Here is a 17,024-nt window from a genome sequence, read left to right as displayed (position 1 = left end):
CATTATCCCATACACATATCTTTACAAAATTTTCGAATCAAACTGCCGGTGATTGAACCAGGTAGAATTCTTTACTTTCAAACCTGATGTACGCCCAGTGTCTTGCTGCATGGACTGTATCGAATTTCATCAGAACGTTCCTTATTTAAAAAGTGACCACTCGCTAGAATCCAACACGTTGGGCATTCACTTTTTGAGAGTCAGCTTCAAAATTTGAAATCATATTGAGCTACTTGACATCTCAGGTGTAGACAAATTAATCATTGATTATTTTATGGAGTTTCTGGTCGTGTCGTCATAGTGAGAAGATCCTAGAAATATCGATGAAACTTCTAACTGATTATGGACACTTATCCGCTTGGATTGATGTGTCATGACATGAAATTTCTTCGTGGTTGACCGGTGATTTGTCCATACGTCCCATTCACACATCAATTTTCATATCATGATGCGGTCCAAATATGAGTAGTTATCGATGGAAATCATGCCTTGGTTTAAAAGTGCATCGTTTCCTTGATAAGTAGAGAATTCTGTGTTGAAATTGAAAAATCGCTTCGTCAATTTATCTCATACATCTGATATACTATACTGTTAGTATAGATGTACGAATACGGGCCAGCCTGTAACGAGAGACAGTTTAGAGCAGAGGATATGGGCTGCTGACCTCTCGAGACGCGCGCTATAGTGGCTCGCATGCATGCTCAGGCTTCAGGTTCACAATTCCGGCTTTTATTAGACGCATCTCTTCTATATATATACCGTATAATGAATGCTATTTTCTCCCGAGATTATTCTCTTTCATCTTTCTCGTTTTTTTTTTTCTTCCTTCATTTGATGCCGTTCATTGCTTGTAATCTGCTTGGTTGTATATTCCCCGTTCATTCTTTACCAAACGACCCTGATTCATTCGAACTGTAACGGCGTGTTCGAAGAAGTAGCAAACTAGGATATACATAAAATTGTATAAGTGGAGGTTTACGCTGAGTCTACTCATTCGCATACATATTTAGTCTCTCAAAGAGAAGAGTTTCAGCTCCATAATTTTCACGGTTCCTTGGTTGCGTGATATTGTGACGATTTTTCTTCACTCTGGTGTGTTTGGCATTCTTGTAAACTACACCGATGTGGTAGGGTAGACATTATTTTCTCCAATCCCCACAAAAAAAAAAAAAAACTTTGGGGCCTTTCTTCATCTTTTGTTTGTTTACCCTACCTATACAACATCCAACGCTAAGCGGGTTTCTCGATTACATAGTCATCGGTTACTCCTGCATTTTTAACACGCATACCAAAGAGAAAATTGAGGTTAGTACAGTATAGGTAGAAATTGTGGTGATGTTTATTCAACTGTACTAATATGAAAATGTTTGGTTCAATGAGGTACTGTGTTTAGTTTTGACCTTCGCATCCCTTTGGTTGCTGGTGAAATGTTCTTGGATTTACAAAACATGTAGAGCACGATACAAAACTTTTGAACTTGGATCAATCTCTCTTATGTCATCTCATAAATGTCAATGAAAAAGTGGAAACGTGGCAATTGAACGTGCATAGAAATCTCCATTACGGACGAATGACCGCCATGGTGGATATAAAAATTTAGCAAAAAAAGAAAGCAAAAAGCATTTAAAAAATCTCCAACGATTTTAATTGCGGCAATGATATAGCAAACATGATTCTGAGCAAACTCGAATAGCACAAGCCAAAATTTGACAATTTCAGTAAACATTTTATCGTTATTAAACGTTAAAAATGGTACACTCTGGTCTATTTGATCCGATTCTAATGTATTTAGCCTCATTTTGCTAGCTGACCAAATCCCTACAAATTGTTTGAAAAACATTCCAGAAATCTTACGTTATAGTTGTAATATGTTAATGTAATTGTCGAAGAACATCTGTTGTACCGTACTTACAAAAATTCATGTTCAACCACACCGAGACAAACCATTTGTTTTTTTCCGGCAATTCTATGGTGAACAAAACAATTCGAAACACATTAATTAAAAAAAAGAACAGAATAGTCTAATCGTTTCAAAAGTTCCAATTATAAAAATTTTCCTCAAATTTTTGAAATTTCCTCATTGTCAGATTCATTTCTATCACATAGCGGGACTGTGTTGTGTTTATTCGAGTATAACATCATTGGTGCAAATAACATTTCTCGAGATTTTTCCAACGGTTTTTTCCTCCCTTCCTATAACTTCGTACGACGAGGACCATTCATTCCGAAACAACACACCCGATGGCGATGTGAACATTTATTACCGTCGGAAAAAGTAGGGGTACGGTTTTTGCCAACGTCGAGACGTCGCTCTTCGGATCTTCTCGTTCGTTTCGATTGGCTAGACACTCTACGAATCCGTTTCCGACCCGTCTTCACACACCGCATGCCTCGGATGTGTGCGCGTAGCTCCGTGTAGCTACACCGCAGGTAGAGTACAGCTACACAGTTTGCTCCGTTACAGTCGGTCAAACCCCTTTTGAGCTCTCAGGGCGTCCCTGTGGCCTGTGGATGGATAGGACTGGTAGCTCGGGCGAAAGCTGAGAGCGTCGAGCGATCAATACGAGCGTCGGCGACGTCGGCGGTGTTGCCAAGCGACGGAAGCTGCTGCTGCTGCTGCTGCTTGCTACGCGAGTTCATCGGCCTTTCTCCGTCTCTCTTCGTCCCTCTTTCACCCCTTCGCCACCAGGGCGACGTTTCTCGCCCCCACTCAGATATCCACCCGCGCAAGAGAAAATCCAAGCCGCAGTTGAGATTATTATTTAATTCATCCCATTCCGACTCCCTCTCCTCCGCTTCCTACCAACATTGTTCCACGCTCGCGTGCTGTTTGTTTCGTTTCGTTGTATCCTTTTGTCTTTTCACGAAATGACGATTTTTTAATTCAAGATTGTATAGATTTTTTTTTTAACGTGAATTTGTCCCTAGTAGCGTTCGTAAGAGTCCGATTTGACCCGTACGACGGAAAATTTTCTCTGGTTGAACTTCTTTGAGACTCCCGAGTTTTTTAACACTTGTTCAGAAAACTTTTTATTGTACTGCAGGTTTCGAGGATAACTCACAGTTTTACACAAATAATTTTATGAATTTTCTCTGAAATATTATTTATAGATCCAATAAAGCGTAATATTCTAAATTCCTGAAAATTGAGAGTATGCTATGGTGTAATGTCGCTTATTTAACTGTTATTAGACAGTGCCTGCGCATCGTTGATTCGAAAAAATTTCAACCAGTGAAATTTTAGATTTTGTTTTACGCAATAATAATGCCAGAATACGAATTCCTATCATTGAATTATCACTAGTAGCGAAAATACATATTCTCGCGTTATTCTTGCACGAAACAAAACTTTTTTAATGTTTTTGTTCGGTATCGCATATAAAATTCCGCTATCTGTTGTGTTTCCACGTTAGTGATGGTTATAGGGTCTGATGATAGTCAACGTGCGTGACATTTTACTCAGTCGATAACGACTCACTACATGGCATCCTTTTAATGAGACTGAACTTGGTAACATTGGTGCAATTGCAACCATGCATTTCTATGAAAAAACGTTGTTTTCAAACTTCGGGATTATTTGGAATACAGTAAATAGTAATGAAGAAAACCATACTCATAATTTGCAAAGATAACACTACTCTAGAGTCAACGCAAAGTTGTAAAATATTGACTGCTAATTGCAATATTCCGTTACGTTAACGTAACTTTGACTTCGTGAAAATAAACAGTTTATGTCTGTTCCAAAATGCAAAATTTTGCAATAACCATTTTATCCACCAAAGATATCTCAGACATGTTTCACGAACAGTCAAAAAAAAAAAAAAAAATGCTCGTTCGTTATTTAATGAAAAAATAAGTTTTAGAAAAATTTAACACCATTTTCGGTGCAAAACTCTATTATCAAAACTCATCTATGAAATTTGCTGAATTTTTTCTGTTGTGTTCCAAACGTCGGAGTTGTTTTTCAGAGATTCTTTTGATATTTTTTCGTAACATTATTTACGTAACCAACTATGCTTGGAGTCTCTTATTATATTTTTTCATTTCATTTTCCAGAATGTCGACCACAAGCTGAAATTCCGTTCCAAGAAGGGACAACTTCCCTTTGTTGAACTGAATGGCGAAGAAATTGCTGACAGTGCAATAATCCTTCGGGAACTAGGCCAGAAGTATGGAAAAGATTTGGACGCAGGTCTCACCCCAGAGCAACGGAATATCTCTCACGCAATGATATCTATGATTGAGAACCACCTTGTTTGGGTTGTTTGGTGGTGGCGTACCAAAAATCCAGACCTGTTACTCAAAGGATTCAAAGTGAACCTGCAGCATGCATTTGGCACTCGCATTCCGAATGCGATACTAAACTTCTTCTTCAAATTCACATTCAGTCGCAAGGTGAGTTTCGTCTTATCTCTCTTACGGTTTGGTGTAGCATGAGCTGTGGGTTATAATATTGAGTTACTTGTGTGTTATCATAATTGTAAATGAATTATAGTATAATTATAAACTGACACCAAGCAATATGTAATATAACTTCTACAGATAATCGAGTAACATTTCTCATCGGTACTTCCATACTCTTGTGCTAATAATAATCTTTTGGTATCATTACCATAGTTCATTACTCCATTGGAACTAATACACCATGTTATGTGAGAGAATCTTTAATATGTAATTCTTTGCGTTCTTTTTCGAATTAAACTATTACATCGTACCTGAAAATTTGCTAATTGTTTGTGAATATTGCAAGTAGTTAGTGTAAAGTAGAAACTTCAAGTATTTATCTATGTTAATTAGTATCTGAAATTTTTTCACTTTTATACAATGCTTCGTTGTGCTTTGCTTCGTTTTATTCTAAACTAGAGATTAATGGAGCGTCAATATCCATCCTAGGTATGAATTATTTGAATCGACGAGAAAATGAGAACAACCTCTATCAACATTTTTTGTTTTATTTTCTTGTCGAGTTTTTTTTAAAGTGATAATCGCAAACTTCTTTATTTATAACTCTGGGGAGTTATGAATAGTTGGTTCTCGTCTTTAAATATATTCCTTTTAAACACCAAGTAAATAAAATTGCAAAACAAATATGTAAAGAGAGCTTTCAATATTGAACAACTGTTGTCAAGTCTTTTGCGATACCAATTGAAGAACTGTAATATCTTTTTTTGTCCATCATACAACTTGTGCGTTAATGATTGTGTTTAATTTTTTTTTTTTTTTTCTATATTGACGTTCGTTTAGTTATTACACTTATCAACAGCTTTGGTTGATACCTAGATGGTAGACCAGAGGTAGGGTTGAGTTTGGGAGATGAGAGTGTGAAATGCAGCGTTGTAGCAATCTGTAGTGAATTGTAATTGGATTTGTTTCAGTGTGCACGAAAAGTCAAGGCCCAAGGTATGGGAGTTCACACCGCTGAAGAAGTCGCCCAGTTTGGATGCGACGATCTGAAGGTTCTCTGTGACATGCTTGCTGACAAGCCTTTCTTCTTCGGAGATGAACCAACTACGGTAAAATATTCTACATATTTCTTTACTTTTACAATAGATGGCAGTTTTTAATATTTTTCTGTGATAAAATAACACCTTATCACATAGTTTTCAATTGGCAAAAAATTTGAACATTTATATAATTCTGATTTTCTACTTTTGTCTTTTCTATAAAATTTGATTCTACTTTTTAAATTACAATACTCCGCTGTACAGAATGAATATTAATTGAAATATATGTTGTAACTTCTTTATGCACAGTTGGATGTTGTCGCCTTCTCAAACCTGGCCCAGATTTTGTACATCGAAAAGGATACTCCTTACGCGCTGAGGGACTACATGCAGGAGAGTTGCGCAAACTTGGTTGGCCACTGCTCGCGTATGAAGGAACGTTGTTTCCCTGACTGGGACGACATTTGTAGCACACTTGATTTGAACACGCATTTGCCAAAACCCGTGAAACAGGAAGAGAAAGAAAGCAAGGAGGAAGCCAAGGAGACTAAAGAGTCAAAGGAAGAGAAAGAGGGAGACAAGGAAAAGGCTGATAAGGAGGAAAAAGACGTTGAGAAGGACAAAGAGGTCGAGGAAAATAAGGACAAAGAAAAGGATGGTAAATAAACTGCTGCTCTTAATATGCAGGAGTAAACATGAAGAATCGTTTTAATGGTCTGACGGAGAGATAGAGAGAGAACGAGGATGGAGGAGGAAAGCTCTCTACTTATAAACTGACACACAACCCATGTATACAATATTATTACTTCGGCCATTGTCATTTACACGTCATTATCAACATCGTTATTCATCATTGTCGACTTGTCGATCCATGTCCCCGTCCTCTTCTTTTATTCTCATCTAGTGAGGCTATTTTGCAAGCACGTAGGTAAGCGAATGAGTTAATGAGTGGATCGCAGAAAATCAGGCATATGCGTGTTGACAATTTAAATAGCGTTTCAACAATATACAAGACTACTTATTGTCAGATTAAACCACAATAACGAAACAAGGTTGAAAGTGAGATTTCCTACTACCAAGCACGATGTGGATACATAATTTCGACTATCAGAGTAACCGTCATCTGGTCCTTTTCTTTTTGTTATTCGAAACGAAAACAGAGAATAACGTATTCCTTAATCATGCATCAAATGCGAGGTATAAAAGAAATTTCCAAGTTACAATTTGTTTGTCTATTACATCATCGTGTGTGATGGGACGTAAGTTTTTAAGTGTAATTTTATTGTCGAAAGATATGAGAGAATGAATATTATTGTAAATATGAAGTTGCTCTGAACGAAAGTTACAGCTAAGAAACTCCATTAAACCTTAAAGAATAGCCTCATTAGTCCACTAGATCCAACTCAACGACGGCAACAAAATGCAAAATTTTGACACGTACGAGTATTTAAAAAAAATTTTTAAACTAAAAACGAAATCGGCGCTAGAAAAGAACATTTGTTAAAATTTTACTGTAGAAAATTTTCAAGTTGTTAGTATAGTTAGTGGACTAGAATAAACCAAAGCCTGGTATACTTTGAACGCAGGAAGACAAAAAAGAAAAAAATGGCGTGAGATCTCTATCTAGCAAAGCGTGCATGAATATATTAATAATATTAAATTCACGTCATACATTAATACATTATTTTTCCATTTTCTTTGTCCACTCTATTATGTGAATCGTTTTCATTGTAAACCGGGCTCAAACATTTTTCATTCGTCACAGCTCATTCCCATCAGTACCAGTAGATTTTTTTACGTTTTTTATGAATAATCCAGACAAGCATTGACCCAATGTGACTATTCGTCAACAATTTATGTGTATATATATGCAATACACATAATTATGTGTATATATACATAAATAAATGGAACAAAAAAATTGTGTAAGTGAATACACCCGGAATACATAAGTAAAAGATGAACGCCATTTGTAATATGTAATAGATATATAATCGTTTTTAAAATCACGTATATAGACACACATATATAACTATAAATATATATATGTATGTATTTATACATCAAGTTTGACGTAAATTAACAAGATACACGTCAACGTGATGTGAATAAAATTTGTGCGCGGTACGTAGGCTGAAATATAGTACAGTTCTAAACTGTGTAACATCAAAATAAGATATAAGTTTACCGAATGTCTTTCATACAGTAAAAGATTGACGTTATAGATATTTAATTTATCCTCGAACATCAAAGTGACGCTATTTCCCTAAGTGTCGCGCGCATGACACATCACGAATATAACAATGAAGACAAAATGAATTGTAATTAAGTAGATTATTATTATTATTATTATTATATTATTATATTATTATTACGATTGATTAAAATAAGATAGAAAAAATTAAAGTTTAAAGAAAACAACACATAACACTGTAAACGCGTTAGATAGACAAACCCAAGTATGTAAGGATAATGTAAGAATTAATATTATTCATAATTATTACATTATGACTGCTCGTTCTATGATCGGCGCTACGCATTTCATTGTCATTATATTGTATATCACCATTTATTAATTATATATATATGAATAAATAAAATGTGTTTATAAATAATAGCTGTACAATTCAATGTGTATGCTGTCAGATTTCTTCAATTCTAAAAGTACTCCAGGCTCCAGCCCATGACTTCGATTAAATAATTCGAAATTCCTATTCCACTGTCAATTTTTTTTTTCGGTCATTTTCAAATAGACGTTACAAATTAGTCGTTTCGCGGTGAAATATGATATAAAAAACATTCTCGTATTTCGGCGTCTTGTGAAATTATACAATATTCGATGGTCAATTTGATTTTACGCCTTAAAACTGTTATAAATCAGTATCAATAAGTCAGTGATAAACCATATTTACTATACATACTACTGACGTTCAACAATATTACCGGCATCAATACGATTACGTGTATTTTTTCTTGGCCACTTGCAGAATTTAAATTTCTGCAACCAAGTTCTACGCATGTACCTTATATCTTTGGACTACTGTATTATAGGTATAACAAGCACGTAATGCTAATCACAGTAAGTTGTATATATACTGCAGGATGGGTATACGAACGGTAATTTGCTCACGTACTGTTCTTCGGTCTTCACTTCGTAACTAACCATAAGTGATAATGCTGTCCTGATCAGCAGATATGACAATCCGTAATCAACCCGTATGAATAAACGAATCACTTGCCCGGAAGGAAGTCGTGATCGAAAAAAAAAGAATTCATACGTTACCTGTGCCACACGCACGATACGTTAATTTTTGTATCGTGTTAATATTGAATTCAGTATCTGCGAATAATTATCTGTCCAAAGATATGATTTTAATTTTACGTGGAACGTATGGGACTTAATGCATATGCAAACTTGATAAACAAGTGATCTGATTTGATTGTTTTTACTGATGTCTTCCTTTTTTATAAATGAAATGCAACTCAGTACTTTCATGGGAATATGTACACATTGTGGTCATGGATGACCAATCTGTCCGGGATGCTATTATAGGGACAATTGTCTACAATAATACATTCAATCCCCTCCTTGTAGATATTACGGTGTATTTTTTAAACTTTATTTGAGCACGGAATTTGAATCATAAATGAACTTTGGAATTAGAAACGATAGAAACAACTATCCCTGCCAGAAGACCACATTTCACTCCTAGGAAGCAGAGTTTAATAGGAAAGTGCTGGATATGACAAAATTTTTACGTTCATAATTAGGACATCAGGAATTCAAAAAACGCATACAGAACATTGAAATATTGACAGATGGGAAAATACGACGAAGCGTTTCCATTTTATGCTTCTGGTATGAGAAATGCATCTAATCCGAGGTCTTTCGAAACAATAATACATCAGATGTATTAATGATGCAGAGACCAAAAAGTATATATGTTTATGCGATATTAATATATATGATCCATTTACGATTAAAGCGTCATGCATACCATAAATTTTATAATTTTCCAGGAAACAAACTAGACTATCTACAATAATACGGCTATAATATGAAAATAGAAGAATTATTCATTTCAAAATGGGATTCCATTCGATTCACGCTCGGTGTATTCCATAGCATTAATACTCATAATTATTCCAACAACTTTTCGTTTGCTCTCTCGATCTTGAATTTTCGTAGGCATAGAATCGAAACGCTGCTTTAGCTGGTCGCAAGTGAAGTATCTACGTTGGGTAGAGAGGCAGAATTGTTTTTCGAAAAGTGTTCGTATGGAATAAAATTCAGAGTAACTGTAATACATCACGGATACGCTAATTTTGATCGGGATGAAATGCATGCTCCGTATATGAGACAGTATTTAACGCAGTGTCCTGATTTAAAGACCTAAAAAGGTGATTGTAGGCGATTTTTTTTTTTTTTTTTGATAGGGAGAGATAGAACGAAGCTTCTTAGAACTTCCATACATCATATCATATCATCATATATCATACATCGTACATCATACATCATATATCATACATAGCATTAAAGTTCGAAACCGAAGTATGGATGTTCGGATGTTCAGAAAGTGACGTCACCCAAAATTTTTTTTCTCTTGACGTCATCGATCTATAGTAATTGAAAATCAGCTAGCCGAATTCCTCAGTCTGGAAACAACCGCGTAGTAGAGCGGACGGATGAGAATCGCGCTCCGCAGATTTCGAGTACCGGGTTCTCTACCTCCTGGATCTTGCACTCCGGGTCCGTTTGCTGGTGCAACTCGAGTTCCGGGACCAGCGCTCCGTAGTTTCCGCGCTCCAGGTCCGTTACCTGGTGAAACTCGAGTTCCGGGACCAGCGCTCCATAGTTTCTGCGCTCAAGTTCTACTACCTGGTGGAACTCGACTTCCAGGCCAAGCGCTCCGTAGTTTCTGCGCTCCAGGTCCACGACCTAGTGAAACTCGACTTCCAGAACAAGCGCTCCGTGGTTCTGTCTGTCCAGGTCCTCCACCTGGTGGATTTTGACTTCCAGAACAAGAGCTCCGTAGTTCTGGCTGTGCAGGTACTGTACATGATGACTTTTGACCTTCCGGACCGATTGCCAAGTGTACAACGTTTGATTATTGAAAACGTCATGTTTTGCACTATCAAACCAATATGCATGCATCAGATAACATTTCGATTCGAAAAAAAAAAATCGAACGACCAAGATCAACAAATTGCAATTGGTGAGTGGTTGGCACTGTATACATAGGAATACATGACAATAACGTCGTTTAATTAGAACTAAAATTGCTGTGCGTAGTGTTTCAAATCTGTCAGCACTCAGCTGATTGTTCTGCGGTATTTTTTGACGAAATTTATTGTCACAAAATCACAATACGTTATACTTACATGCATGTGTAAACGTGATTTGTAGCTTTGTGTGGAAAAAATCTTACGGGCAGATTCGGTTTGCGTCACATGCACAAAGACGGTGTTAATTCTTTATACTGTGAAGAAAATAACAGATTTTTCGGGGAGTCATCGTGCCTCCGTCTCCCCTGCAACTATGTCAGCTGGTAAAACACTAACAACGAGTAAGCGAACGCACGAGCACAAAAACCAGTTATACTCGACATCCGACCCCGAGCGAGTGTTTTAAAACTAGTTATTTTTACTTCGCGCACCATTCTATTATCGATGTACCAAAATAACCCAAAAATCTGTGATATCATATTAATTGTCGAGCTCTGACGTAAAAAGTAACCATTTGTACCAAAAAAATTTTGTACGAAAGTGAATGTGATTTAACGTTTTTTCGGAGTTTTTTACTTGATCGATGATAACAATACGTGTCAATTTAAAGTAATTTTATTTATTACATTTCAGACAAAAATTACGCACTCTATCTTTCCTACCAATTCGAGATTCCAGCGGCGAGGCGCTTCAATGGCCAGCTAGTAACTTCGCTATTTCGCGACAATTGATTTCAAGTAAATTTTTCTTGTACCGTCCAAATGTTAGTTAAAATACATTCGAAATTTCAAGAAGCTTCGTTAGTTATCTCCCATTAAAAACAAAAAACCAACAATCAATGTTTCGCTTGAAAATCATCGTATTTGGTTGATTAAAAAAAAACAATATGTGTACTTTTCCCGATCGTTCATACGGCAGCATTTGAAGAAACCGATTTTCACTTTGAACCACGTGAAAGATACTTTTTCTCCATTATCTGATTTTATTATTGACCTTTTTTCGGTATTACTTGAATATTTAGCTGTATAATTATTGATTGCTTGTAGTTTTTAACCATTTGTAAACGATCATAGTACAAAATGAGGAATTATAATCATTTATTGTCATGTCAACCAATAACAAAAAGCTATGTTACTATTTGTGCACAGCGAGTACAACATTTTTATAATATTTAATGGCAATTGTAATTATACATTATCTAGATTTTAACGAACTTGTCATTATTACAGTAAATTATGTCAATTTATTTTTCGGGCGAGCCCAAATTCAAAAGCTATCTTTATGATAATAAAATTTCTATAATTTTTCATAACTTTGTCAATCTTCTTGGTAAAGTGTATCAATGAGAAAATAATATTGATCCTTATACAATATTTTTGTGCGTTCTAATACTGAAAATATTTATTAGTATTCGAGGTACAACCCGAGGTGGTTCGTGGTCGTCGTTGGCGGTGGTTGGAGGTGGTCGGAGGTGGTTGGCGGTGATCGAGGTTGACGAGGAGGACGAGGATTTGTGCTCGGTAAGTTCAACATTGTAATAATATTTAATGGAGATTGTAATTATATTTATTCGAAAATTGTTTAAATTTGTCATGTTCACAATAAATTATTTCAATTCATTTTTCGCGCAAGCAGAAATTCAGTAGCCACAAATGCGCTAATGAAATTTATTATATTATTGATGATTCAATTGATTATATTGATCTTTACACAACATTTTTGATGTGTTCTTATACTGAAAACATTTATTACTATTCCAGGTATAACCCGAGGTGGTTATCGGTGGTTGTTGGAGGTGACTGGTGGTGGTCGGAGGTGGACGAGGAGGAGGACGAGGAGGAGGAGGAAAACAAGGTGGACGAGGAGGACGAGGATTTGTGCTCGGTGAGTAAGACATTTTTATAATATCTGATGGTGATTGTAATTATATTTCATCGAAAACATGTCAAACTTGTCATGTTTACAATAAATTATTTCAATTCATTTTTCGCGCAAGCACATATTCTGTAGCTTCAAAGGCGCTGATATAATTTATTACGTATTGATTGATTAATTATTTATATTATTCGTTACACAATATTTTTAATGTGTTCTTATATTAAAAATATTTATTAGTATTCCAGGTATAACCCGGGGTGATTAGCAGTAGTGGTTGGCGGTGGTTGAGCTGGACAAGGCGGAGGATGAGGAAGACGAGGAGAACAAGGTGGACGAGGAGGACGAGGATTTGTGCTCGGTGAGTTTACCATTTTTATAGTATTCGATGAAGTAGGATCAGGATCAGAAGTGAGATCAGGAGTAGAAGTAGGATGAGGGGTGGATGTAGAAATAAGAGTAGGAGTAGGTGTAGTAGTAGAAATAGGACTCGGAGTAGGAATAGGAGTATTCGTCGTAGTAGGAGTAGGAGTAGGAGTAGGAGCAGAAGTAGGTAGGGCGGGACGGGTCGTGAGAGGGGAGGGGTGGGGCGAGAGGCGGGGGGAGGGCGGGAAGGGGATATTATCATATGAAGTTATCAGTAATAAGCGATTGCGGGTAAAATATTAGCTTACTTTTGTAAGTATTTATGAATATAGCCTCTATGAATATTCGTTGTTGGTATATAAGGTCTGGCAAAGTACCTACTTTCTGTAAGAGATGTTGAAGATTTTTAACATAATTATGTTTCAGTTCTGTGCCCCACCTAGTGATCCACTAGTACATATCCTCCGACGTGACATCGCTCTGCTACGTATGAAGAAGAAAAGATTTATTAAGATGCAAATTGCTCCTTTCTTCTTGCCATTGTGCTTTCAGCCATTGTTGTGCCGTGTGTTTAAAATTTAGGACAGTATGTAATATAGAATAACAGGTACAGCTACGAATATAGGACTACAGTAAATCTTATAGAAATGAGCTCTCATTGAGATTTCTCTGTATTTATAACTCGACGCGAGAAGGCAAAAATCAACGTAATGCCATCTGTAAGGTAATTGGACTCGTATTTCCACTACGAGAACTCGTTGGGCATTTTGCGGTGAAGTTTGAAAAATTGTTATACAAGAAATTGAATAACTATAAAAATGGATAAAAAATATTATCTCTAATAGTGAATGTAGCTAATACAGCTTTAACCGTATATTGATTATGTTAATGATCTATTGTGACAAGATCGGAATTAGATAAGCTCTCTAAATACTCTTTTCTAGACTATTAATTTATATCATGTATATGTAAATGTATATTTCTTCAGTTTATACAATCACTGCACTAGGATTACCCTTGCCATGTTTTATGGTGCGCTTGTGTAATTTGTATATTATTAACCTTACGTTTTACTCTATTTGCGACAAGTTGTGAGTGTTTCTAATTTCTTGGCAATTATTTATGTACATGTATGTGTATATATGTATATGTATACTTATGCATGCGTATATACATATATACACATATATAAAACTAGATTTTTACAATAAACACAGAGGTTTTAGTATATTCACATACGGATTTCTGTGTATAGGTATACTTGAACTAAAATATCCTTATCTCTAATACGGAGTTCTTCGTAATTCGCATTTGTTCTTGTAACCCAATGTCCTACATACGATGGCAAAAATCGAGATCCAACTTAACTGAGTCTCAAAGCCCTGTTGACATAAAAGCAGCTATTTGATAGAAATTATAGTTTGTAGTTTACACAGCCCATTGCATGATATTTCATTTTAAATACATATGTTTCAATGTATTTAGGAATAATTTATCAAATATACAGAGGTCATGTGCAAATAATAAATGAATTGATTCGACCGCAGTTTGATGTATTCATTAGAACTTTAACAATAAATTTAAGCTTTGTTACTTCTTTTATTTTATTATGGATAATCAAAAACATTTCCGACTATTCGTGCTGTGGAAGCATGGGGATTAAACCAAATGTAGCAAAAGATTAGAAACAGTGTATGTCGAGTACGGGTATTTTTCTAATAATGCAAACACGTGCCGCTAGCTTAGTTTTGACATATCTAGAATACCACACCTTGCGAATTAGCTTTCCATACAGAGATGAATAAGCGATTTTAAGGATTGCATTCTCGTTGTTGAATACTCTATGCTTCATGGGAAAAGAAAATCTGTAACGACGAAATTGATGCACCGGATCATCGTCGACTTCAACTTTTGAAATGTCCTACCATTTCCGAACACCTCCAATCATCCTATTTACCTATATTACTAGATTAGCTATGATATGAAAAGAGAAGAATTATTCATTTTGAAATGGGATTCTATTCGACACGCGCTCGATGTATCCCATAACATTAATATTCAAAATTATTCCAACAACTTTTCATTTGCTCTCTCGATCTTGAATTTTCATAGGCATAGAATCGAAACGCTGTTTTAGCTGGTCGCAAGTGAAGTATCTGCGTTGGGTGGAGGAGCGGAATTGTGTTTCGAAAAGTATTCGGATGGAAAAAAATTCAGAGTACTAATTTTGAACGAGATGAAATGGATGCTTCGTATATGAGACAGTATTTAACGCTGCGTAGTGATTTAAAGACCTAAAAAGGTGATAGGGAGAGAAAGAACGTAGCTTCTTAACACTTCGAGTGTTTTTTAACACACATTTGAAAGATACGAGCAAAATTTTTCATCGCTAACTGTCGTAGAACGGTAGCGTTATTAGCCGACCCGTTCACTGAAGAATATATCTTCAGTCAACGGCTGACCATCGAAGGGCCTGGCCGCTTGAGTCTGGAATCGGCAGGAGAGATGAAGCGTGTATTTCTTGTATGAAACGTGAAAACTAAAATCATTATACATCACATCATATCATCATACATCATACATCATACATCATCATACATAGTATGAAAGGTCGGCACTAAGTTTGAATTTTCGGATATTCGGAAAGTGACGTCACCAATCTCAAATCAGCTAGCCGAATTCCTCAGTCTGGAACGAACCGCGCAGTAGAGCGGACGGATGAGAGTCGCGCTCCGCAAATTTCGAGTACCGGGTTCTCAACCTCCCGCATCCCGCGCTTAGGGTCCGCTACGTATTTCGAGTACCGGGTTCTCAACCTCCCGGATCCCGCGCTTCGGGTCCGCTACGCGGTGAAACTCGACTTCCAGGATAAGCGCTCCGTGGTTTCTGGTTCATGTTTACAATAAATTATTTCAATTCGTTTTTCGCGCAAGCCCAAATTCGGTAGCTGTCAGTCCGCTAATAAAATTTCTCGACTTCCAGGATAAGCGCTCCGTGGTTCCTGGTTCATGTTTACAATAAATTATTTCAATTCGTTTTTCGCGCAAGCCCAAATTCGGTAGCTGTCAGTCCGCTAATAAAATTTCTCGACTTCCAGGATAAGCGCTCCGTGGTTCCTGGTTCATGTTTACAATAAATTATTTCAATTCGTTTTTCGCGCAAGCCCAAATTCGGTAGCTGTCAGTCCGCTAATAAAATTTCTCGACTTCCAGGATAAGCGCTCCGTGGTTCCTGGTTCATGTTTACAATAAATTATTTCAATTCGTTTTTCGCGCAAGCCCAAATTCGGTAGCTGTCAGTCCGCTAATAAAATTTCTCGACTTCCAGGATAAGCGCTCCGTGGTTCCTGGTTCATGTTTACAATAAATTATTTCAATTCGTTTTTCGCGCAAGCCCAAATTCGGTAGCTGTCAGTCCGCTAATAAAATTTCTCGACTTCCAGGATAAGCGCTCCGTGGTTCCTGGTTCATGTTTACAATAAATTATTTCAATTCGTTTTTCGCGCAAGCCCAAATTCGGTAGCTGTCAGTCCGCTAATAAAATTTCTCGACTTGAAGGATAAGCGCTCCGTGGTTCCTGGTTCATGTTTACAATAAATTATTTCAATTCGTTTTTCGCGCAAGCCCAAATTCGGTAGCTGTCAGTCCGCTAATAAAATTTCTCGACTTGAAGGATAAGCGCTCCGTGGTTCCTGGTTCATGTTTACAATAAATTATTTCAATTCGTTTTTCGCGCAAGCCCAAATTCGGTAGCTGTCAGTCCGCTAATAAAATTTCTCGACTTGAAGGATAAGCGCTCCGTGGTTCCTGGTTCATGTTTACAATAAATTATTTCAATTCGTTTTTCGCGCAAGCTGAAATTCAGTAGCTGTCAGTCCGCTAATAAAATTTCTCGACTTCCAGGATAAGCGCTCCGTGGTTCCTGGTTCACGTTTACAATAAATTATTTCAATTCGTTTTTCGCGCAACCCCAAATTCGGTAGCTGTCAGTACGCTAATAAAATTTCTGTAACTTTACAATCTTCTCATAATCTTTCTGGTAGATAACATCGATAAAAAAATTATATCAAACCTTACACATTATTTTTGATTTGTTCTCATGCTGAAAATATTT

At 36.5% G+C, this 17,024-nt stretch overlaps 1 protein-coding gene and 1 long non-coding RNA gene across 3 annotated transcripts in view; both read left to right on the top strand.

Annotated features, from left to right (window-relative positions):
• LOC107220188 (failed axon connections) overlaps positions 1-8,039 on the top strand; it is a 36,185-nt gene extending 28,146 nt beyond the window's left edge. Inside the window, exons 2-4 of the mRNA XM_015658669.2 lie at positions 4,057-4,395; positions 5,376-5,513; positions 5,754-8,039. Of these exons, the coding sequence (XP_015514155.1) occupies positions 4,057-4,395; positions 5,376-5,513; positions 5,754-6,110 (834 nt within the window). The 3' untranslated portion in view covers positions 6,111-8,039. The remainder of the gene's footprint in view (positions 1-4,056; positions 4,396-5,375; positions 5,514-5,753) is intronic.
• A 2,416-nt stretch (positions 8,040-10,455) lies between these two features.
• Positions 10,456-12,122, top strand: LOC124295329. 2 transcript variants are annotated; one of them, XR_006905241.1, is made up of 3 exons: positions 10,456-10,494; positions 11,304-11,407; positions 12,079-12,122. It is a non-coding gene; the product is annotated as an uncharacterized LOC124295329 (long non-coding RNA). The 2 variants fall into 2 exon arrangements; XR_006905240.1 differs by lacking the exon at positions 10,456-10,494 and adding an exon at positions 10,504-10,660.
• The last annotated feature ends 4,902 nt before the right edge of the window (positions 12,123-17,024 follow it).

Source organism: Neodiprion lecontei, chromosome 7, assembly GCF_021901455.1.
Source record: "Neodiprion lecontei isolate iyNeoLeco1 chromosome 7, iyNeoLeco1.1, whole genome shotgun sequence".
Lineage (NCBI taxonomy): Eukaryota > Metazoa > Arthropoda > Insecta > Hymenoptera > Diprionidae > Neodiprion > Neodiprion lecontei.
Note: the sequence above shows the minus strand (reverse complement) of the source record. Positions and strands in the feature narration are given on the sequence as shown.